Consider the following 25,422-nt stretch of genomic DNA (forward strand, 5'->3'; position numbering starts at 1 on the left):
ATGCAGTGCTCATTAGAGTAGAAGAGGATGCACAGCCACTTTCACCAAGTACACTGAGGCATGCATGAAGCACCACTCCAGGCATGCTTGGAACCCAGAAAGGAGCAGCTCAGCCACTTACAGCAGTGCCAAGTCCATGCTTCAAAGTGCTCTATGTAGTCAGTTGTAGACAAAAATATTTCACAATTAAAGTAACTAGCCACAAAGTATCAAAAAAGTATATATTTGGGTTTATTATATACAAATTTTAAGCATTTATGCAAAGCTATCCACTCTGAATATTTTTAGTGTTCTGAGCCACAGCGGAAAAAAGCAGTAATGTCTTATTTCTGAGTTACACATAAACTTGAGGGGGGAAATCATCTTTTTTTTTTTTAATGGCCTTGAAAGTAAACCTTGAAGGTACAATGCCCTGGCTCATTATGCTGACAAAAGTACGGTGATTTTTTTTAAAGTTTTTAATACAAACATACCTTATTTACAATCTTCATTAAACTTTCCCTTTTGGAACAAAGCATATTCAATGTTACTTTCACCTACAATTTAACTCAGTGATACTCAACTAAGGGAGGAGGTATCATTCCCTCAGGCATGTTTATTTGTTCATAATGACTAGGGATGGGGAGATGCAGCACAACTGGCATTTAATGAAATGAGGCCAGAGATGTTAAAGGTCCTGCAATGCCCAAGGCATCCTGCACAACAAAGGACTGTCCTCCCAAAATGCTCACTAAACTCCTGCTGAGAAAAATTAAATGTGTCACCAAATAGCTTTATCAATAGTTAATTTTCCACTGCAGGAATGGATAGAATATGGGCAGTATTTATTTTAAATAAATACAACATCCAGGGCAAATCAGGTGAAGGGTTATTTTCAACTCACCAGAGGCAGTCTTAAAATGGGATTTGATTATAAACAGGTCAAATATACTAAGTTATCAATGATTACAGCCTCCTTTAAGGAAGGAAAGCATCAACCAATTTACCCATAAATGTGAGTATCATTTGATAAAAGTGGAACAATGGAAAATAACACCTGAAAACTTTCAAAATAGGGTTGTTCATAATTACAAGAACAGAATTTTAAAAATCCACAGTCCAAATCTGATAAAGTTTTGCTGTCTATTTAATGTCTCCACGTCAGACAGAGTTGAAGGTTTCGCAAGTACCTTTTAATGATTTCACTTACTTTGTCTGATATGCTTTTGTATCTTGTGAATACCTACTTTAAAGTATGTTAATATTTCATTTTGTTTAAGAAAAATGAAATTTTACACTATGAATGAATTTAGGATCAAAAGATTTAAAAGTACCATCAAATATAGTCCCATCATTTTGTCAATGTGCTATACTAGACTACAACATAAATACTATTACTTTTAACTTAAATGGTAAGGTGGCAAGTCAATGTATCAAATGCTGTAAAAGGACTAAGAGTATTCAAATAATATGTTTGAAAAGCTTTGGCATGAAAATTTTAAATTGTATTTTCAGTGACATTTTTCTCAAGGGCTTCTGATCTGAATAAAACGTTTTAGATTTAATCTTTCCAAAGCATCTTATTAACTCCATCTTCCTTAATATGGTCCCTTCGGACAAGACTTAATATGAAAAATACAAATATTTATCAATTATCAAATAGAATCACTGTGGAGAAATTTTCCTATTTCATACATCTAAATTCAGAACCTTTTTGAAAACCAGGAGTGCATTTCTTAAAAAGAAATTGCAAAGAAAAGAAAGAAAAGAAAGAAAAAGTTTTTTTAGTAATTTAGCAATATCTTTTGGACTTACATTGCTGATGATTCAATGGACTGAATTTACCAGCACACAGTGAAATGTAGAAGGTGAATTCTGAGCCAGGCAGATCTATAGAAAAAGAAAAAAAATAGCAGATTATTTCTATGAGAAAAATACTCAGTAATACAAATGAAGCCAAAAAGAACAGCAAATAGAAAGTTTAAAAAAAAACACTAAGTTTTTAAGGTCTTGAAACGAACATCAATACATAATAGTGAGAAATACAGATAAAAGTGAACCTATTAATCTCTATAGTCTTTTTGTTTATAAAGGATAACAGCGTCAGTAAATACAGTTAGATAAAAACCAATGCTCTCACCTTAAAGTGTTGGTTGTTGTGAGGGCTTATACGAAAGCAAGAAACAAGGCAGTCAATCATTAGATCCACATCTGCAGGCTGACTGCCTCTTGAGAACGGCTTACTTGGATTAAAAAGCAGGTTCTATAAAAATCCCAACAGAAAACAAAAGCCTTTAAATACCCATGCAGTATTTCTTTACTAACATGTAATAACATCAACACATTACCCACACAAATGGCAGTAAAATCCAGCTGCCAGAAGAAGCACAAAGCACCCATACTGTGGTTCATCAGTCTAATACAATTCCTCGTATACCATATATAGGTTCCTTTCAGGCCCTAATTGCCAAATTATTTTAAACCCAAGTCTGTATATTTATGCTCATTTAAGAAAATGGTGTTTTCTTCATATTCTCAGTCCATTTAGGCTGATGAACACAGTAACAACAAAAGCAAGTCCTATGAACTTATCAACGAAGAATCAGAACTTTAATGTTTGCAATTATCTTTGACATAATACTTATGCTAGAAAATTCATTTAATTTTCTTAAAGTTTGTAGTAGAGAAAGAATAAGCATGTTACCTTAAGATCAACCACCATGGACTGAACACGTAGGAAAATGACAGAGTTATCTTCCCAACTGATGTAAGTACTTGCTTTACACAGTTTGACACAGGCAATTGCGGCACTTTCTGTCAGCTGCCTACTTCCTCCATGGCCAGCAAGAGCTTCTCGTAGACTGTCCAGAAATAACTTCTACAGAATGCAAATATAGCAATAAGATAATATATGAAGTTTCTTCTATTCCAGATGTACCTAATATTATAGCAAATTAACAGCCTCTAAAACTCATACTATAAAGAATGCTTAATTTCTATTTGTGGTTTTCAATTTCATAATTTAAGTAGTGGTCATCATTTAAATGTTTCTCAAATTAAAAAAAAACCTTTTTCTATTTTCTTTATTGAATTATTAAAGGAATACAAAAAACAGTCCTTCCCAAACAAGCTGTTTTCTGAACTTTTTCTTTTTGTCCCAAGATGGTGTCTTCCTCTGTTGCCCAGGCTGGAGCGCAAAGGCACGATCTCGGCTCATTGTAACCTCTGCCTCCTGGGGTTGAAGCGATTCTCCCACCTCAGCCTCCAGAGTAGCTGGGTTTACAGGCGCCTGCCACCATGCCTGGCTAATTTTTGTATTTTTAGTAGAGACAGGATTTCACCATGTTGGCCAAGCTGGTCTTGAACCCCTGGGCTCAAGTGATCCTTTTGCCTTGGCCTCCCAAAGTGCTAGGATTACAGGCATGAGTCACCACGCTTAGTCTTCAACTTTGAATTCAGCTGATCATATCTTCTTTTTGATATTTAAAGTCTAAATATTATACTATCTTGGCTCTGGTCTATGATAAACTGTTCCACCCTTTTCTAACACTCCAGGTTATATTCAACCTTCAGCCTTCTAAATAAGAATATATTCAAGGCTGTTCTGTTGCTCTAAATTTGTTTCTCAAAAAAAATTACCTACTCTTGTGATGTCAACCCCTCTTTACAGTTCATTAACAAATGTCTTCCCTTGGCTTTTCTCCTAAATGAATGCTCAAATGTAACATGTCAAAAACTAAACTCACCCAACACCAGCATAATATATTCTTCTCAAGTGTACATGGAACATTCTCCAAAACAGACCATATGTTAGGCTACAAAATAAGTCTTAATATATTTAAAGAAATGGAAATCATACAAAGTATGTTTTGTGATCATAATGGAAATGAAAACCCAACAGCAGATAAAAAACTAAAAAATTCACAAATATGTGAAAATTTGTGAATGTTAACTAATAGATCAAAGGAAAAAATCACAAAGGAAATTTGAAACCAACGTGAGACAAATGAAAACAAAAACACAACATACTAAAACTTATAGGATGCAGTGAATGCAGGGCTAAAAGAAAAATGTAAAGCTGTAAACATTTACATCAAAAAATAAGAAACTTCTCATTCAATAACCTAACCATATACCTCAAGGAACTAGAAAAAGAGTAAACTACACCAAAGCTAGCAGAAGAAAGAAAATAATAAAAATCAGAGTGAAAACAGAGAACAGAAAAACAATGGAGAAAAATTACAAAACCAGAAGCTGATTCTTTGAAAAAGTCAACAAAACTCTAGCTAGATCGGTTAACAAAAAAATAAATAAATAAAAGAGAGACAGAGAGAAAGAACACCAAATTACTAAAGTCAGATATGAAAGTGGTGACATGGCCAGATGCAGTGGCTCATGCCTGTAATCCCAGCACTTTGGGAAGCCAAGGCAGGCGAATCACTTGAGGTCAGGAGTTTAAGACCAGCCTGACCAACATGGTAAAACCCCCGTCTCTACTGTAAAGAAGACAAAAATTACACAGGCATGGTGGTGCACGCCCGTAGTCCCAGCTACTAGGGAAGCTGAAGCACGAGAATCACTTGAACCCAAGAAGTGGAGGTTGCAGTGAGCCAAGATCTTGTCACTGCACTCCAGCCCGTGCGAAAGAGCAAGACTCTATCCCCCCCCGACCCCCGCCCACACAAAAAAGTGGTGACACTACTGATTTTGCAAAAATAAAAAGAATTATGAGACGATACTATGTAAAACTGTATGCCAACAATTTGGATAACCTGGACAAAATGGACAAATTTCTACAAACACACAATCTACCAAAACTAACTCATGAGGAAACAGAAAATCTAAATAGAACTATAACTAGTAAAGAGGGATTAAAGCAGAAATCACAAAGCTTCCAAAGAAAAGGCCAGGACCAGATAGCTTTCACTGGTTGATTCCACCCAACATTTAAAGAATGCTTCTCAAACACTTCCAAAATATTAAAGAGAAGGGAACACTTCGCTTCATTAGTTCTATGGTCCAACATTACCCTGATACCAAAGCCAGACAAAAATACTACAAGAAAACTACAGACTAATACACCTTAGGAATATTGATGAAAAACTCAACAAAATCAGCAGCTTATTAAAAGGATGGCACACCATGACCAAGTGAAACTTACTCCAGGAGCACAAGATGATTCAACAATGAAAAAATCAATGTAATATACCACATTAATAGAATGAAGAAGAAACTCCACATGATCATCTGAATCAATACAGAGAAACCACTTGACAAAGTTCAACACCTTTTATGATAAAAAAACACTCAAGCTAGGAATAGAAGGAAATTTCCTCAACATCATAAAAGCCATATATTAAAAACCAATAGCTAACGACATACTCAATAGTGAAAGGTTGAAAGTTTTTCCCCTAAGATCAGGAACAGGATTAGGATGCCCACTTTTTCTTCTTCTATTTGGCATAATACTAGAAATTCTGGACAGAGCAAGTAGGCAAGAAAAAGATGGAAAACTCATTGAAATTGGACAGAAAGAAGCAAAACTATGACTATTCACAGATGATATATATGTAGAAATCCCTAAAGATGACACATACACACCAAGAACAAGCTGTTAGAGCTAATAAATTCAAAGTCACAGAATACAAAATCAGCACACAAAAATCAGCTGGATTTCTAAACATTAGCAATGAAAAACACAAAAAGGAAATTAAGAAAACAATTCCACTTATGATAGCATCCAAAATAAAATATATAGGAATTAATCAAGGAGGTGAAAAACTTAATAAAAAACTACAAAACATTGCTGAAAGAAATTAAACATAAATAAATGGAAAGATAGCCCACGTTCCTAGATTGTTAAGGTAACAATATTACCCAAAGCAATACACAGATTCAGTGCAATCTCTATCAAAATCCCAATGGTATTTCTTTCCAAAAAAAAAAAAAGGCCAGGCACAGTGACTCACGCCTGTAATCCTAGCACTTTGGGAGGCTGAGGCGGGCAGATCACGAGGTCAGGAGATGGAGACCATCCTGTCTAACTTGGTGAAACCCCGTTTCTACTAAAAATACAAAAAAAATTAGCCGGGCGTGGTGGCGGGCGCCTGTAGTCCCAGCTACTTCGGAGGCTGAGGCAGTAAAATGGTGTGACCCTGGGAGGCGGAGCTTGTAGTGAGCTGAGATCATGCCACTGTACTCCAGCCTGGGCGACAGAACGAGACTCCATCTCAAAAAAAAAAAAAAAAGAAAAACTCATCCTAAAATTCATATGGAATCTCAAAAGAGCTGCATAATAGTCAAAACTATCTTGAAAAAGAATAAAGTTGGAGAACTCACACTTCTTATTTGAAAACTTACTACAAAGCTACAGTAATCAAAACAATGTGGTACTAGCATAAGCACAGTCATACAGACCAATGGAATAGAGAGCCTAGAAAGAAACCCTCACATATATGACCAATTTTTGACAAAGGTGCTAAGACCATTCAATAGAGAAAGGATGGTCTTTTCAACAAATGATGCTAGGAAAACTGATTATCCACATGCAAAAGAAAGAAGATGGACCCTTTTCTTACATCATATACAAAAATGAACTCAAAATAGATCAAAGACCAAAACTTAACAGTAAAGCTATAAAACTCCTAGAAGAAAATATAGGAAAAAAAATATTTTCAACATTGGATTTGGCAAAGATTTCCTGTATAAGATACCAAAAAAGCACAGGCAACAAAAGAAAAAACAGAGAAACTGGACTTCATCAAAATAAAAACTTCTGTGTATCAAAGGACACTATCAAGAAGATGAAACAACAATCCACAGAGTGGGAGAAAATACTTGCAAATAATGTATCTCATAAGGGATGAATAACCAGAATATATTAAAAATTCCTATAACTAAAAAATAAAATAAAATTTAGAGCCTTACAAATACTTCACAGTTTTTTTAAAAACTGCAAATAGATGAACCAAGCCATTGCCTCAAGAAATAACAGTATAAATAAAATGAAAGCTAAAATTAATGAAACAGAAAAATTTAAATGCTAGGAAACAAAATCAAAGCCTAGGTTTTAAAGACCAATAAAATAGTAAACATGAACGAGGAAAGAGAAATGAGTAAACGGTAACAAACATGGATACTAAAGATAATTATATGAGAATATGGAAATATAATATAACCTTTATATAATTGTACAAGTAAAATATGTAAGTATTATATACAACTCTGCACTGATAAAATTGAAATATATATTTTCTAGCAAAGAACACACCATCAAAAGTGACTTTAAAAACAACAGAAATTCTTCAAAAAATCAAAAATAAAATAACCATATGATCCAGCAATTGCACTTCTGGATATATATTCAGAAGAATTAAAAGCAGGGTCTTGAAGTTATTTGTACACCCATGTTCACAGTAGCATTATTGATAATAGCCAAAAGGTGGAAACAACTGAAAAATCCATTGGCAGATAAATTTAGATAAATAAAATGTCGGTATATACATACAACGGAATGTATCACTCAGCCTTAAAGAGGAAGGAAATCCTGACATGCTAAAACATGGATGAATACTATTTCAGCCATGAAAAAAGAATGAAATCCTGTCTTTCAAGGCAACATGAATGGAACTGTAGGACATTATGCTAAGTAAAATAAGCCCATATCAAAAAGACAAATACTGTATGAGTCCACTTATATGAGGTGGTCAAATTCAGAAAGACAGAAAGTAAAAGGACGGTTGCCAGGAGCTGAGGGTAGGGAAGAACGGAGAGCTGTTTAATAGATACAGAATTTGTTTTGCAAGATGAAAAGGTTTTGGAGATTGATTGCACAACGATGTGAAAGATAGTGCTACTAAACTGTATGCTTAAAAATGGCTATGATGGTAAATTTTATGTTATGTGTATTTTACCGCATACAAAATTTTAAAAAGACACAGAAAAACTACACAGATCCATAAGGGAGCTCAAATAAAAGGTGATTAATGAGTTATTTTAAATAGGCAATAGACAGATAGGCTAGTTCTAGAAATAGCATAAGAAACCAGTAGCAGTACTTGACTTAGGAAAAAAAGTATAAACTGAAGGTCAAGAGTGAATAGCAAGCTTACTTTTCCACTGAATTCCCTTCCTGATGTACAGTGAAAATTTCCATTATGTCAATTTATTTTTTTCTTTACAACTAATGATAAGCAAAAGTCAAAGGAAATCTTAACAGCTTCTAACCTTGATGATTTTACAATGATTTCTATCTAATCAGATAATTTCTATTATTTAAATTATTCCAGGCCATAGAAAAGACTGATAGTTCCCAAATTCACATTACTAATTTGGCACAAATAACTGTTAGAATAATTAGTTACTTTCAAAAGTGATAATGCGTATTATGTTAAATATACGTATTTTCTAAGCATCAGAAAGCTGAAGCACTGGAAGGAAATGTTTTATTAAGCAACTACCCAGTATATTTGCCAATAGCCAACCAAGTTTACCTCACACACACACAAATGAACATACTAAAAGTAAAGATTTCTAAATATATTTCAGCTCCAAATTTCAAGTGAACATTTAAGTAACATCGAAGCTATCTGACTGGATACAATTCAGCTCTAAAACTAGAGTTCAGGGCCCTTTATCTTTTCTTCATTATTAATTTTAAATTTTTTGATGTATTAATATTTATGAAGAACATAGTAACGTTTTCATAGCTATACAGAGATCAAATCAAGGTAATTAGCATACCCATCATCTCTTACCATTTCTTTGTGCTGGGAACATTCAACATCCTCCTCCTAGCTCTTTGAAACTGTGTAACATATTGTTAATTACAGCCATCTTACAGTGGTATACAACACTAGAACTTACTCTTCCTATCTAGTTGTAATTTTGAATCCTTTAAGAAATCGCTCCCTACCCTCCCCGCACCCTATCCTTCCCAGCCTGTAGTATTCTGTTCTACTTTTTACTTCTATGAGATCAACTTTTTTTTTAGCTTCCGCGTATGAATAAGAACACGCAGTGTTTAATGTTCTGTCCCTGGCTTATTTCACTTAATATAATGTCCTCTAATTCAATCCACGTGCCTCAAAATACAGAATTTCATTTTTTTTATGGCTGAATACTATTCCATTGTGTATATATACCACATTTTCTTTATGCATTCATCTGTTGTTACATACTTAGGATGATTCCATATCTTGGCTATTGTGAATAGTGCTGCAACAAACATGGGGGTACAGATGTCTCTTCAATATACTGATTTCCCTTCCTCTGGATAAATATCCAATAATGAATTGTTGGATCACATGGTAGTTCTATTTGCAGTTTTTTGAGGAACCTTCACACTGTTCTCCATAGTGGCTGTACTAGTTTACATTCCCGCTAGCCACATTTAAGAGTTCACTTATCTCCACACCTTTGCCAGCATTTGCTATTTTTTGTCTTTTTAATAGTAGCCATTCTAACTGGGGTGAGATGATATCTCACTGTGGTTTTGATTTGCATTTCCCTGATGACTACTGATGTCGAGCTTTTTTAAAAAATATACCTGTTGGTCATGTGTCTGTCTTCTTTTAAGAAATGTCCATTCAGGTCATTTGCCCATTTTTTAATTTTTTTTTTTTTTTTTTGCTGTTGAGATGTCAGAGTTCCTTGTATATTCTAGATATTAATCCTCTGCTGGATACATACGTGGCAAATATTTTCTCCCATCCTGTGGGTTGTCTTTTCGCTCTGCCAGTTGTTTCCTTTGCATTAACGTTAATTTTTTAAAGGAAAGTAACTTAAATGCTTGACAACATGGAATTTAAAATATGGCACATTCAAGCTGGGTACGGTGGTGCATGCTTATAGCTGTAGCTATCTGAAGGCTGAGGTGGAAGAAGATCCCATAGGCCCAGAAGTTTGAGACCAGCCTGGGCAACATAATAGCAAGACTTAGTCTCTTTTTAAAAAAAGGGTATATTCAATTTGGGGAACACCATACAGCAGTTAAAGACGATGACCTAGATGAACAATGGTTCTCAAACTTTAATGTGCATCACGATCACCTGAAGCACTTAATAAAAACTGCTGTTTTTAGTGAGAAGCTAAGTATTTAGTTAGAAACTAAGAACTGGCATTTCTCACCAGTTTCCAGGTGACGCTGACGCTGCTGGTCTAAAGACCACACTTTGAGAAACACTGAGCTATATACTTCTCTGTCTAGCTCCCCATCCTCATAAAAATGTAGAAGCTAGACTGGAAGAATACACATTTAACCCTTTGCAGTGGCTGTCCCCGGAAAAGAAAAAAAAGAAATTAGTGGGATTTGTAATTAAGTCAGAATTTATGGAAGTATTACTTATTCAAAATTTTTAAAAGCCATGTGAGGACTAAGCTCTGATTTTTTAACTTGCCCAAACTCCTACCTAAGGGGTCTAGGGAGTCATGCCTTACAAACCATAAATTCTCATCAGATGGGTTTTATTTGACGCTATATATCGTGACTTACTTTTCAATCTGACTCTGGCATAACATTATGAGACAAGGAAAAAATATTTAGCCCCAAAATATATTTCCTTGCCATACCTTGAAATTGCCGTGCAAAGTCTCCTGTGGGGAAAAAACATCCACATTCTATAGAGAATCCCCTTTTCCCTTTGTTTTCCTTCCTTCCTTCCTTTCCAGATCCAGGAGATAATCGACTAAGAGCCAGGCACCCTTTTAGGTCTAATAAGAAACATTTTACAACCTTCTCTCTCTCTGAAGTCTGCTGAGAGATTCCTCTGCACAACAAAACCTGGTCTCCACAATCCTTTATCTTAACCTGGACATTCCTTTCCATTAATCCCAAGTCTTCAGACAAACTCAACCGTCAACCAGAAAACGTTTAAATTTACCTATGGCCTGGAAGCCCCCACTTTGAGTTGTCCCACCTTTCTAAACCAAACCAATGTATTTCTTAAATGTATCTGATTGCTGTTTCATGCCTTCCTAAAATATATCAAACCAAGCTGTATCCCAACCACTTTGGGCACATGTTCTCAGGACCTCCTGAGGGCTGTGTCATGCGCCATGGTCACTCGTATTTAGTTCAGAATAAATCTCTTAAAATATTTTATAGAGTTTGACTCTTCGTGGACACATATATAAATTTATTAAAAGATGAGCAAAATACAAAAATGTTAATAGGAATATGGGGAACTGTTATATTCTTTGTACATTTCAAGTACTTCTTTTTTAAAAAAGATACTATAGTCAAAAGAAACAGGTGATTGGAAAAACATTTACAGACTAAAAATGTAGGATTACTGTTCTTAATATACAAAAAGTTCCACAAATTCATAAGGAACTGGAAGCAACATAACAGAATAATAGGTAAAGGAAGTCAACAGACACCTGCAAAAGAAAACATGCAAATGGCAAAGAAACATATGAACTGTTTTCAAACCTCGCTAACCTTAAAAAGAATAAAAATTACAATGAGATACTATCTTTGTTCTCAACATTTATTTGAGAATTTTTATTAGTGCTCTCATTTGGAAAATTAATGTTTAAGTCATTAATACTTTTTTCTTTTATCACTTATTAAATATGAACTTTCAGAATAGTCATGTAACCACAACCATGATCATGACATAGAACATTTCAAACACCACAATCAATCTCCTACTGCTCCTTTGCAATAAATTTCCTCCCCTAACTCCCACTCCTGGCATCCACTGATCTGCTTTCTGTCGTGAATTTTGTCTTCTCTAGAAGTTTTAAGAAATCATATAGTATGTCATCTCTTGAGCCTGGCTTCTTTCGCTTAGCATAATATTTTTGAGATTTACACACGTTGCCAAGTCAGTACTTAGTTCCTTTTTATCGCTGAATAGTATTCCACACTTTCAAAGCATCACCACTGGTTTATTCATTCACCAGTTGACGGACATTTGGGCTGTTTTCAAATTTGCGCTATTATAAATAATATGTATACTCGAGTATACATCCTTGAGTGAAGGTATATGCCTTTGTGTGATTTTTTATTTTCATATTATAGGTACACAAAATAATTTTCATTTTCTTCAAGATTGTAACTTGCCTTCAACATTTGTATCTATGCATTAATATTCACAGATATAAATGTTTAAGTCTATACACATATTCTTGTTCCTAATCTTATGTTATCATTCTATGCTTGAAAATTTACAACATATTTTTAATGCTAGTATCTACTGTTTGCTTCCTTTCTGAATGGCATTTTTTCAGCTTTATTGAGGTATGATTGAAAAATAAAAATTGTATATATTTAAGGTGTACAACATGATGTTCTGATAAACTTATACATTCTAACATGAGTACCACAATCAAGGTAATAACATACCCATCACATCACACAGTTTACCTCTGAAAGAGAAGGTAAGAATACCTGAGATGAGATACTATCTTACCTTATTAGTGTCGCAAAATTTTAAAGATTGAACAACAGCTAATCCTGAAAAAATGCAGGAAAATAGGCAATTCAGTGGGGATGAAACTCTGACCTGCTGCAACTATTGCGGAATGTAAATCTAGTAATAACTATTACAAATTTTAAATGCAAATGTTCTTGACACAGGAACCCCCAGTTTTTAGATTCTAGTCTATAGAATTAAGAGCATCAGTTAACAAGGCTATATGAACAAGATATTTACTTAAGGCTTAGCTATAGTGTCAAAAAACTGAAAACATCTGAATATCCACCCATTCAGTGAAATGGCTGAGTAAATGAGGCTCATTAGTGTAACAGAATGTTACCTAATACTGAAAGGAATGTGTTAGATCTCTATCAACTATTTTGAGGAACACCTAAAATATTTTCTTAGATAAATAACGATGCAGAGTAATGTGCATAAAAGAATTTCATTTTAAAACACAACCACCACCACCACCCTATGTACGTATATGTTGCATTTGAATACATGGGTAAATAGATGTGAGTGGAAGGATACATCCCAGCCAATAACACTAACCAGCTCAGAAGGAATGTGAGTAGAAAAGGGTGACAATACTATTTTATTTTTTACTTTTTGTTTATTTTTGAGATGGAATCTCGCTCTGTCGCCCAGGCTGGAGTGCAGTGCCATGATCTCAGCTCACAGTGACCTCCACCTCCCAGGTTCAAGCAATTCTCCCCGGCTCAGCCTCCAGAGTAGCTGGGATCACAGGAGCCTGCCACCACGGCCAACTATTTTTTTTTTTTTGTAATACATTTTAAAAAATACATTTGTTAGCTAGGTGCAATGACTCATGCCTGTAATCCCAGCACTTTGGGAGGATGACGCAGGCAGATCACCTGAGGTCGGGAGTTCGAGACCAGCCTGACCAGCATGGAGAAACCCCATCTCTACTAAAAATACAAAATTAGCCGGGCGTGGTGGCGCATGCCTGTAATTCCAGCTACTCAGGAGGCTGAGGCAGGAGAATCACTTGAACCTGAGAGGCAGGGGTTGCGCTGAGCAGAGATTGTGCCACTGCACTCCAGCCTGGGCAACAAGAGTGAAACTCAGTCTCAAAAAAAAAAACAAAAAAACAAAAAATCTTTTTAATCCAGAAAGATTTAAAAATCTAAACTTTTAAATCTAGAAAATACCAGAAAAAAATTAAAAAGCATACTTCAAAAATCTTGGCACCCGCCAGACAAAAAGGTAACATGCTGAATGATTCCATTTGTATGAAATGTCTAGTTTAGAATAAGTAAATCTATAGAGAAAAAACTAGATTACTGGTTGCCAAGGGCTGCGAGTGAGGCGAGAGGAACAGGGAGTGATTACTAACGGGTTTCTTTTTGGGAAGATGACAATGTTCTGCACAGAAACAATGGTGATGATTGTACAACTTTGTTAATGTACTAAAATCGCTGAATTTTACACTTCAAAAACATAAATTTTATGGTATGTGAATTATATCTCCATAAAATGAGTAATATCTTCTGGGAAGAGAGATCTGATCAAAAAAGCTAGGAGACAAAAAGGAACAAGGCTGAGGTGACTACATGCAAATTTTAAATATCTATATAGTAAAAAGAACTCATAAAGTTTAAAAATGAAACCAAGTAAAAATGTACACATATACCCTTACAAATCAATAAAAGACAAACAATTCAATGGAAAAATCAGCAATTCCCTGAAGATACACAAATAACCAGTAAACACTTAGAAAGCTACAGTTGTGATTATTAAAACGTAAATTCACTCGAGTACTACTGAATCTATAGCTTATTTATTTATTTCTATTTTTCCAATAAACAACAAAACAAAACAAAACACCCTACTGTATTAGTCAGGGTTCTCTAGAGGGACAGAATTAAGGGAATATACACTTATATAAAGGGGAGTTTATTAAATATTAACTCACATGATCACGAGGTCCCACAATAGGCTGTCTGCAGGGTGAGGAGCAAGGAGAGCCAGTCCAAGTTCCAAAACTGAAGAACTTGGAGTCTGACGCTGGAGGGCAGGAAGCATCCAGCACAGGAGGAAGATGTAGGCTGGGAGGCTAGGCCCGTCTCTCTTTTCACATTTTTCTGCCTGCTTATACTCTAGCCACACTGGCAGCTGATTAGATGGTAGCCACCCAGATTAAGGGTGGGTCTGCCTTTCCCAGCCCACTGACTCAAATGTCAATCTCCTTTGGCAACACCCTCACAGACACACCCAGGATCAATACTTTGTATCCTTCAATCCAGTCAAGATGACACTTAGTATTAACCATCACAAGTCCACCCGTTGTCAACTTGAACCCATACATATCTCCTGAGATCATACATACTCTTCAAATAAAGATAATAAGGTCATAATTATGCCTAACATAATACAACTATCCTTCATACAACCAGAAACACACCTATCCCAACCCAAATACTAAAAGTTAACAATACTTAAATGCTGATGTGAAGTCAATAAATCTTAAGTCATATGATAAAAGAAAAAGGAAATAAAATGAAGATACTTTCTTAGTACAGGTGTATACGGGCACAAACATGTTTTTAACAAAAGGAGGAGGAAATACTCATGACAATTACAGTCCTTGTTTCTGCAGCTGGTCATGCAGTCGTAGCTGGTATTGATGACCACCTTCTTCTACTAGCCATTCTGTATTCCCTTTACCTTCAGCAAGCACCTCAGCAAGTGGTAGTTTTTTTCCTGGTAGAGTGACCCAAACCTTCATTCCTGAAGGGTCTGGGTCATTTGTAGTCCTGCCTGGATGGGGCTATTGTAGTTTCCCATTTACCTTAATCACAGGGCATGGCAATACATGGTAATACTAAAAGACGCCCTAATGGATCTCCATGCATACTCTTCTTTACCCTCGCTGTGGAGTAGTAGACTGATTTCATCTTGATAGTCAGGGTCAATCACCCCAGCCAACACTGTAACTCCCTTCTTAGCCTGTTGACTTAAAGATAGGAGGAGCCCAAAGTGTGTCCAGGTGGCAATCTTAACTTCCAGTTTAATGGAATTGCTGTTGTGTCTCCTGGTGGCAGCGTTCCTCCCTCTGGAACTAAGACCTCTAGGCCAGCAGAACATAATGTCTCAAGAAAGGGAAGAAAAATGTTCTAGTGGATCACTAGGGGTGATGGTGAGTGATTCCCGGACCCGGGAATTCTGGCTATGGGAGACAGTACCATATATTGGACGCTGATTCAGAGCATACACAGCCTTCTGGAAAACTTTGCTCCAGCCCTGCAAAGTACTGTCTTCTAGTTGGCATTGTAACTGTGACTTCAAAAGGCCATTCTGCTGTTCTACCAATCCAGCTGCTTCAGAATGGTGGGGAACATGGCAAGACCAGTGTGACCAGGCACACTGGCTCATGCCTGTAATCCTAAGCACTTTGGGAGACCGACGGGGGCAGATACAAGGTCAACAGATTGAGACCTTCCTGGCCAACATGGTGAAACCCCATCACTACTAAAAATACAAAAATTAGCTGGGCGTGGTGGCACACACCTGTAGTCCCAGGTACTTGGGAGGCTGAGGCAGGAGAATCGCTTGAACCCGGGAGGCAGAGGTTGCAGTGAGCCGAGATCGCGCCACTGCACTCCAGCCTGGCAACAGAGCAACACTCCATCTCAAAAAAACAAACAAACAAAAAACCAGTGAATTCCATGAGCATGAGCCCACTGCCACACTTCTTTAGCCATAAAGTGAGTGCCTTGGTCAGAGGCAATGCTGTGTGGAATACCATGACGGTGGGTAAGGCATTCTGTGAGCCCATGCATGGTAATCTTGACAGAAGCATTGCATACAGGATAGGCAAACCCATATAAGGAGTAAGTGTCTATTCCAGTGAGGACAAATTTCTGCCCTTTCCGTGATGGAAGAGGTCCAATGTAACCAACCTGCCACAAGGTAGCTGGCTGATCACCCCGAGGAATGGTGTCATATCAAGGGCTCAGTGTTGGTCTCCGTTGCTGGCAAATTGGACACTGAGCAGTGGCCATAGCCAAGTCAGCCTTGGTGAGTGAAGTCCAAGTTGCTGAGCCCATGCATAACCTCCATCCCTGCCACCATGGCCACTTTGTTCATGGGCCCATTGGGTGAGGAGAGGGGTAGCTGGGGAAGGAGGCTAAGTGGTATCCACAGAACAGGTCATCCTATCCACTTGATTATTAAAATCCTTCTCTGCTGAGGTCACCTGTTGCTGAGCACTCACATGAGATACAAACATCTTCACAGTTTTTAACCACTCAGAGAGGTCTATCCACATACCTCTTCCTCAAATCTCTTTGTCACCAATTTTCCAATCATGCTTCTTCCAAGTCCCTGACCATCCAGCCAAACCACTGGCTACAGCCCATGAATCAGTATATAATCACACATCTGGCCATTTCTCCTTCCATGCAAAGCGCACAGCCACGTGCACTGCTCAAAGTTCTGCCCACTGGGAAGATTTCCCTTCACCGCTATCCTTCAGGGATGTCCTAGAAAGGGGCTGTAGTGCTGCAGCTGTCCACTTTCAGGCGGTGCCTGCATATTGTGCAGAACCATCTGTGAGCCAGGCCCTAGTCTTCTCTTCCTCTGCCAACTGATCATAAGGAACTCCCTGAGGCTATCAGTATAGGTGGGGAGACAGAAGGTAGAGTGGCATGAGTGGAGACCATGGGCATTTGAGCCACTTCCTCATGTAACTTACTTGTGCCTTCAGGACCTGCTTGAGCCCGATCGTGTATGTACCACTTCCATTTGATGATGGAATGCCGCTGTGCACAACCCACTTTATGGCTAGATGGGTCAGAACACACCCAGTTCACAGATAGGCAGTTCACGTCACAAGGTGACTTGAAGACCCACAGTCAAACATTCAGTTTCCACCAAAGCCCAGTAACAGGTCAAGAGCTGTATCTCAAAAGGAGAGTAGTTATCTGCAGAAGATGGCAGGGCCTTGCTCCAAAATCCTAGAGGCCTCCGCTGTGATTTACCTATGGGGGCCTGCCAAAGGCTCTAAACTGCATCCTTATCTGCCACTGACACTTCAAGCACCATTGGATCTGTTGTGTCATACGGCCCAAGTGGCAGAGCACCTTGCACAGCAGCCTGGACCTGTTGCAGAGCCTTCTCCTGTTCTGGACCCCACTCAAAACTGGCAGTCTTTTGGGTCACTGGATAAATGGGCCAGAGTAACACACCTAAATAAGGAATGTGTTGCCTCCAAAATCCAAGTAGGCCCACTAGGCATTGTGCCTCTTTCTTTTTTGTAGGAGGGGCCAAATGCAGCAACTTATCCTTCACCTTAGAAAGAATATCTTGACAGGCCCCACACCCCTGGAGCCCTAGAAATTTTACTGAGGTAGAAGGTCCCTGAGTTTTAGTCGGATTTATTTCCCATCCTCTGGCACCCAAACGTCTCACCAATAAGTCCAGTGAGTTTGCTACTTCTTGCTCACAGAATCCAATCAGCATAATATCATTAATGTAATAGACCAGTGTCATATGTTGTGGATTTGAAACGTGACCAAGGTCTCTCCAAGTAAGATTTGTTTATATAAATTAGAAAACTCTAGCAGTTCTTTACGAGTGTAGTGTACCTCCTCATGGGTCACACTCTCAGCCTCACCTCCAGGGACCTGCCACGACTTTAGTCTGGTTATAGGTCTAGAAACAAACAGGGGTGTTGGGGGCGGCTCCTGAGGAGAATCAACATTATCTTACCTGGCAACTGCCTCAGGGGAGGCCATCCCTGTTGCCTCAGGCAGTGCAGGGTTTATCTCTTCAGACAGAAGTGGAAAGGCTGATGGCAGCATGGCTCAGGGAGGGGATGTTGCCACTACTGGGGATGGGGAAGCTGTTTCTTCTGGCAAAAAAGGTTCATCAGAGTTTACAAACTCAGAGTCCCCAGCTTCATCAGGGTCCTCCCACACATCCCCTTTCCAAGTTGCAGGGTCCCATTCTTTTCCAATCAATGCCCACACTTTAACAGCAGACACCTGGTTAGGCTGTACATGCACCTTTTGTTGCAGGTCAGCCACTTGCATGATAAGAGTTTGTGTTTGTTTTTTCACAATTTCAGCTCTTTTTCTACAGGAGATAAGGGTCTCACTCAGGTCAATCTTAGCAGATTTGAGGCTCAGTATCTGCTTCTGAAGCTGGGAGACAGAATCCCTGAGTTCATCATTTTCTTTCACCACTTTGTCCACTGAATTTAGGAGCAACCAACCAGCTTCATTATGTTCCTTGGTTCTCCATATATGGTCAAAGGTATTATGTATAGAGTCACTAAACTCCTTGCCTCTCATTAGTGGTGAATCAGGAGTGTCAAATGCATTTATTTTGCAAACTCTCTAAACAGTTCACACCAACGACTATCCGTGTTCGCCACAATATTAGAAGTAGAGTCCTTAGCATTTTAGGGTCTAATCATATTAAGCAGCAAACTCCAGAAACCCCCAAACTAAGAAACTCCATCCTTAATATTCCGTTCCTCTAGAACCACGCCGCTTGTACCAAAATCTCTATTAGGGTTCTCTAGAGGGACAGAAGTAATAGAATATTTATATAAAGGGGATATTAACTATTAACTAGCACGATCACAAGGTCCCACAATAGGCCGTCTGCAGGCTGAGAGGCAAGAAGAGCCAGTCCAAGTTCCAAAACTGAAGAACTTGGAGTCTGATGTTCAACGGCAGGAAGCATCCAACACAGGAGAAAGATGTAGGCTGGGAGGCTAGGCCCGTCTCTCGTTTCACATTTTTCTGCCTGCTTATACTCCAGCCATGCTGGCAGCTGATTAGATGGTGCACCACCCAGATTAAGGGTGGGTCTGCCTTTCCCAGCCCACTGACTCGAATGTTAATCTCCTTTGGCAACACCCTCACAGATACACCCAGGATCAATACTTTGGATCCTTCAATCCAATCAAGTTGACACTCAGTATTTATCATCAAACCTACTATTTTGAAGGGCTCCAAAACAATCTACCATGAAAAATGGTGTCCTCATAATGGAAAAGTTGAGATACACACCTAAGTGGAGTAACACGCAATCACAGACTCTCAAGGATTACCTGGTTCATTTATTTACCCTTTAATGTATAAATTCCCTGTCCAATACTTCTACGAAGTAATAAATCATTCAGCTGATTCTGAACATCTCCATCTACAGGCAAACCATGAAGGAACCCATCTCATGTTTAGCCAGCTAAGAGTGTTTCTCCAAAAGCAGCAGAAAATGAAAAAAAAAAAATTTGCAAAACAAACTGCATATTGAAATTTCAGTAAAATCCTAAGATTAATACTCAGCTCTTTTTTTTTTCAATCGCCTAGGTGATTATTTAAAAAATTTTTAAGAGCCTCCTAGAATTACCAGTTGTCATGGTGCCAATTTCACTATAGATGGTATATGCAAGAGCCTTACCTTCCTGGCAAAATTCTTTGAAAACTGTTCTAAAATACTTAAAATGAGTTACTAGATAATTTCAGTAGCACTATATGGACACACACCCTAAGTACATGCAAATAACACACTATAAAAGTGATGAGCTCAAGTAGGGCAATCCTTTCAGTGAATATTAGAGAAACTACGTTTAATAATAACAGAGGTATCGTTTAGTCTTCTCAGACAAAAGAATGAAATTAAGGGATTATTTTAAATCTTTGATCATTGCCTGGTATTATTTTCCCTCTGCCAAATAAAATTATGTATGAGTATGTCTCTTCTAAGTCCACCAAACAAAGAAACCTAAAATGATAATTTAAATGGTTCCCTGAAATACTTTGCTTAAATAATAAGCCTAAAGTAATACACACCTAGAGTAAAATAAACTGCTTCACATCTAGATATAATGGAAATAATTTTGCCTTCCTTACCTTATTCATGTTGTTTTCATCAACCACATCTTTGGATATATCCTGGATTATTTCTGGACACAAGATAAGGATAATGATTTGTAGTGGCCAAACTGCTGCTTTACATTTGGTGCTTTCAGCAAAACCATCCACCAAGTCAAATAGCTTTTCTGCACATTCTGCATGAAAAATATATTAAATGACATTATTAGATAGGAACAAAATCCCTGGCATTAAAGTAAAAGCTGACACTATGTAAAAACCCAAGGGCAACATTTTTAAAAGATAAACATGGAACTTCATTTAAGCAACTACACAAATGCATTCTGATAAGTAGACAAGCAATGTAATATTCTCTAAGTGTTAGAAGAGCTATCTTGATCTATCCTGGAAAAGCTTACATTTTAGAATGGATGATTGTGTATTCAGTCTCACCGTGAAGGGCCTTATGCAAAGTGTGATGTACCCAAGCAACAAAGACTGAACAGCTTCCCAAAAAGAATTACCAAAGTTCTCCAGGAGTCTGTATTCTCTGCCTTGCAGTTGTGTCTTACATTATAGGTGAGAATATTACTACTTTATACACATCTCCCTAAATACAAGATAAAGCTTCAGAGCACATGCTTCTTCACAACAAAGAGCCAGACATCCCATCCTATCACAGCTCTAAAGATCTGATCTTCATTTCAAACTACTTTGTTTGCTCCAAGGAAAGGAAGAGGATTGGGCGTAATTTAGAAATCAAGAGAAAAACAGTATTTCCTATTTGACACCAGTTGACAATAGAAGATGTAAAAGCACCTTTATAACACAAATAACTTGGAAAATGATGATAGGTTTTTATGTCACAAGTAGGCATTTAAAAGACAAAAAAAAAAAAAAAATCAATCGTATCCTTACCAGCCATATCAGTCTGTGGGATCTGGTATAGTTTTGTAAATTCATCTGGATAATTTTCTACCCAGTTCCAAAATGCCTATAAATAAAGAACCACATGTCTTTATATGAAAGCAGTGATCTTTTGTGATATAGTAAATAAAATGTCACAAACTTCTAACTTCCTTCATAATAATATTACAATGTATTCTTCCTGAAAATTAATGTGAAACCATCACTCAAGTCATAACTTTTTGATTCAGAATGCTAACAGCAGCAAATTTTATCATCGAAAACAAACTTTGAATACCAGAGAGGTTGTAACTTACCTTTTCCAGGCTATTTATAACTGCTAACTGCGCAACCTTCTTTAGGGCTTTAAATTTAAATGCTGTTTCTGGAAAAAACACAATGTTTAAAAATTAACTCTAGAATAAGTTAACACAAATACAACTCAGAGCAAAATAACTTTCCATTTACATATTACTTTTGCTCCAATATTATCTGTAAGCAATGAAAGGTAAAGACACCCAACATAAACCCAAAACTCGGTAGTTGTCTGCTAGGAAAGAAAAATTCCATACACAGCAAACATGCCTTGGACGTCCATGATTGTGAGCTTTTCCTTTTGTTTTTAATAACTTGCTTTTTCAAAAAAAAGTATAAAACACACACAGGATATTGATTCTTCCTATCCATGAGCATGGAATGGTTTTCCATTTGTGTCTTCTCTTATTTCCTAGAGCAGTGGTTTGTAGTTCTCCTTGAAGAGGTCCTTCACATCCCTTGTAAGTTGGATTCCTAGGTATTTTATTCTCTTTGTAGCAATTGTGAATGGGAGTTCACACATGATTTGGCTGTCTGTTATTGGTGTATAGGAATGCTTGTGATTTTTGCACATTGATTTTGTATCCTGAGACTTTGCTGAAGTTGCTTATCAGCTTAAGGAGATTTTGGGCTGAGACGATGGGGTTTTCTAAACATACACCCATGTCATCTGCAAACAGAGGCAATTTGACTTTCTCTTTTCCTAACTGAATACCCTTTATTTCTTTCTCTTCCTGATTGCCCTGGCCAGAACTTCCAATATTAGGTTGAATAGGAGTGGTGAGAGAGGGCATCCTTGTCTTGTGCCAGTTTTCAAAGGGAATCCTTCCAGTTTTTGCCCATTCAGTAGGATATTGGCTGTGGGTTTGTCATAAATAGCTCTTATTATTTTGAGATAAGTCTGATCAATCCCTAGTTTATTCAGAGTCTTTGGCATGAAGGGCTGAATTTTATCAAAGGCCTTTTCTGTATCTATTGAGATAATCGTGGTTTTTGCCATTGGTTCTGTTTACGTGATGGATTACTTTCATTGATTTGTGTATGCTGAAACCAGCCTTGCGTCGCAGGGATGAAGCCAACTTGATCATGGCGGATAAGCTTTTTGATGTGCTTGTTGGATTCAGTTTGCCATAATTTTATTGAGGATTTTTGCATCAATGTTCATCAGGGATATTAGCCTAAAATTTTCTCTTGTTGTTGTGTCTCTGCCAGGTTTTGGTATCACCATGATGCTGGCCTCATAAAATGAGTTAGGGAAGATTCACTCTTTTTCTATTCTTTGAAATAGTTTCAGAAGGAATGGTACCAGCTCCTCCTCTGGTAGAATCTGGCTGTGAATCCATCTGGTCCTGGACTTTTTTTGGTTGGTAGGCTATTAATTATTGCCTCAATTTCAGAACTTGTTATTGGTCTATTCAGGGATTCGACTTCTTCCTGGTTTAGTCTTGTGAGGGTGTATGTGTCGAGGAATTCATCCATTTCTTCTAGATTTTCTAGTTTATTTGCATAGAGGTGTTCATAGTATTCTCTGATGGTAGTTTGTATTTCTGTGGGATCGGTGGTGATATCCCTTTTATCATTTTTTATTGCGTCTATTTGATTCTCCTCTCTTTCTTCTTTATTAGTCTGGCTAGTGGTCTATCTATTTTGTTGATCTTTTCAAAAAACCAGCTCCTGGATTCATTGATTTTTTTTTTTTTTTTTTTAAACAGAGTCTTGCTCTGTCACCCAGGCTGGAGTGCAGAGGCACGATCCTGGCTCACTGCAAGCTCCGCCTCCCGGGTGCACGCCATTCTCCTGCCTCAGACTCCTGAGTAGCTGGGACTACAGGTGCCGGCCACCACACCCAGCTAATTTTTGTGTATTTTTAGTAGATGGGATTTCACTGAGGCCAAGGCGGCGGATCACGAGGTCAGGAGACTCACTGATTTTTTGAAAGGTTTTTCGTGTCTCTATCTCCTTCAGTTCTGCTCTCATCTTAGTTATTTCTTGTCTTCTGCTAGCTTTTGAATTTGTTTGCTCTTGCTTCTCTAATTCTTTTAATTGTGATGTTAGGGTGTCAATTTTAGATCTTTCCTGCTTTATCTTGTGGGCATTTAGTGCTATAAATTTCCCTCTACACACTGCTATAAATGTATCCCAGAGGTTTTGGTACGTTGTGTATTTTTCTCGCTGGTTTCAAAGAACACCTTTATTTCTGCCTTCATTTCGTTATCTTCCCAGTAGTCATTCAGGAGCAGGTTGTTCAGTTTCCATGTAGTTGTGTGGTTTAGAGTGAGTTTCTTAATCCTGAGCTCTAGTTTGATTGCACTGTGGTCTGAGAGACTTTGTTATGATTTCCATTCTTTGGCATTTGCTGAGGAGTGTTGTATTCCAATTATGTGGTCAATTTTGGAATAAGTGCAATGTGGTGCTGAGAAGAATATATATTCTGTTGATTTGGGGTGGAGAGTTCTGTAGATGTCTATTAGGTCCACTTGGTGCAGGGCTGAGTTCAATTCCTGGATATCCTTCTTAACTTTCTGTCTCGTTGATCTGTCTATTGTTGACAGTGGGGTGTTAAAGTCTCCCACTATTATTGCGTGGGAGTCTAAGTCTCTTTGTAGGTCTCTAAGGACTTGCTTTATGACTCTGGGTGTTCCTGCATTGGGTGCATATATATTTAGGGTAGTTAGCTCTTCTTGTTGCATTGATCCCTTTACCATTATGTAATACCCTTCTTTGACTCTTTTGATCTTTTTTGTTGGTTTAAAGTCTGTTTTATCAGATACTAGGATTGCAACCCTGCTTTTTTTTTCCTTTCCATTTGCTTGGTAAATCTTCCTCCAACCCTTTATTTTGAGCCTATGTGTAACTTTGCATGTGAGATGGGTCTCCTGAATACAGCACAGCGATGGGTCTTGACTCTTCAGCCAATTTGCCAGTCTGTGTCTTTTAATTGGGGCATTTAGCCTGTTTACATTTAAGGTTAATAGTGTTATGTGTGAATTTGTTATTATGATGCTAGCTGGTTATTTAGCCCATTTACATTTAAGGTTAATATTGTTATGTGTGAATTTGTCACTATGATGCTAGCTGGTTATTTTGCCCATTAGTTAATGCAGTTTCTTCATAGCATAGATGGTCTTTACAATTTGGTATGTTTTTGCAGTGGCTGGTACTGGTTGTTCCTTTCCATGCTTAGTGCTTCCTTCAGGAGCTCTTGTAAGGCAGGCCTGGTGGTGACAAAAATCTCTCAGCATTTGCTTGTCTGTAAAGGATTTTATTTCTCCTTCGCTTATGAAGCTTAGTTTGGCTGGATATGAAATTCTGGGATGAAAATTCTTTTCTTTAAGAATGTTGAATATTGGCCCCCACTCTCTTCTGGCTTGTAGGGTTTCTGCCTAGAGATCTGCTGTTAGTCTGATGGGCTTCCCTTTGTGGGTAACCCGACCTTTCTCTCTGGCTGCCCTTAATATTTTTTCCTTCATTTCAACCTTGGTGAATCTGACGATTATATGTCTTGGGGTTGCTCTTCTCGACGATTATCTTTGTAGTGTTCTCTGTATTTCCTGAATTTGAATGTTGGCCTGCCTTGCTAGGTTGGGGAAGTTCTCCTGCATAATATCCTGAAGAGTGTTCTCCAACTTTGTTCCATTCTCCCCATCACTTTCAGGTACACTAACCAAATGTAGATTTGGTCTTTTCACATAGTCCCATATTTCTTGGAGACTTTGTTCGTTTCTTTTCACTCTTTTTTCTCTAATCTTGTCTTCTCACTTTATTTCATTGAGTTGATCTTCAATCTCTGATATCCTTTCTTCTGCTTGATCGATTTGGCTAGTGATACTTGTGTATGCTTCAGGAAGTTCTCATGCTGTATTTTTCAGCTCCATGAGGCCATTTATATTCTTCTCTAAGATGGTTATTCTAGTCAGCAATTCGTCTAACCTTTTTTCCAGGTTTTTAGC

The 25,422-nt window shown here is 37.7% G+C and overlaps 1 protein-coding gene across 1 annotated transcript in view; it reads right to left on the reverse strand.

Moving 5' to 3' along the window:
* LOC129533805 (neurofibromin-like) overlaps positions 1-25,422 on the reverse strand; it is a 170,391-nt gene that overhangs the window by 3,114 nt on the left and 141,855 nt on the right. The window contains exons 12-17 of the mRNA XM_063706522.1: positions 21,475-21,542; positions 21,170-21,245; positions 20,291-20,448; positions 2,684-2,857; positions 2,120-2,242; positions 1,795-1,869 (exon numbers count right to left, since the gene is read on the reverse strand). Coding sequence (XP_063562592.1) covers positions 1,807-1,869; positions 2,120-2,242; positions 2,684-2,857; positions 20,291-20,448; positions 21,170-21,245; positions 21,475-21,542 — 662 coding nt within the window. The 3' untranslated portion in view covers positions 1,795-1,806. The remainder of the gene's footprint in view (positions 1-1,794; positions 1,870-2,119; positions 2,243-2,683; positions 2,858-20,290; positions 20,449-21,169; positions 21,246-21,474; positions 21,543-25,422) is intronic.

The sequence above is a fragment of the Gorilla gorilla genome, chromosome 4 (assembly GCF_029281585.2).
Source record: "Gorilla gorilla gorilla isolate KB3781 chromosome 4, NHGRI_mGorGor1-v2.1_pri, whole genome shotgun sequence".
In the NCBI taxonomy this organism is placed as follows: Eukaryota; Metazoa; Chordata; class Mammalia; order Primates; family Hominidae; genus Gorilla; species Gorilla gorilla.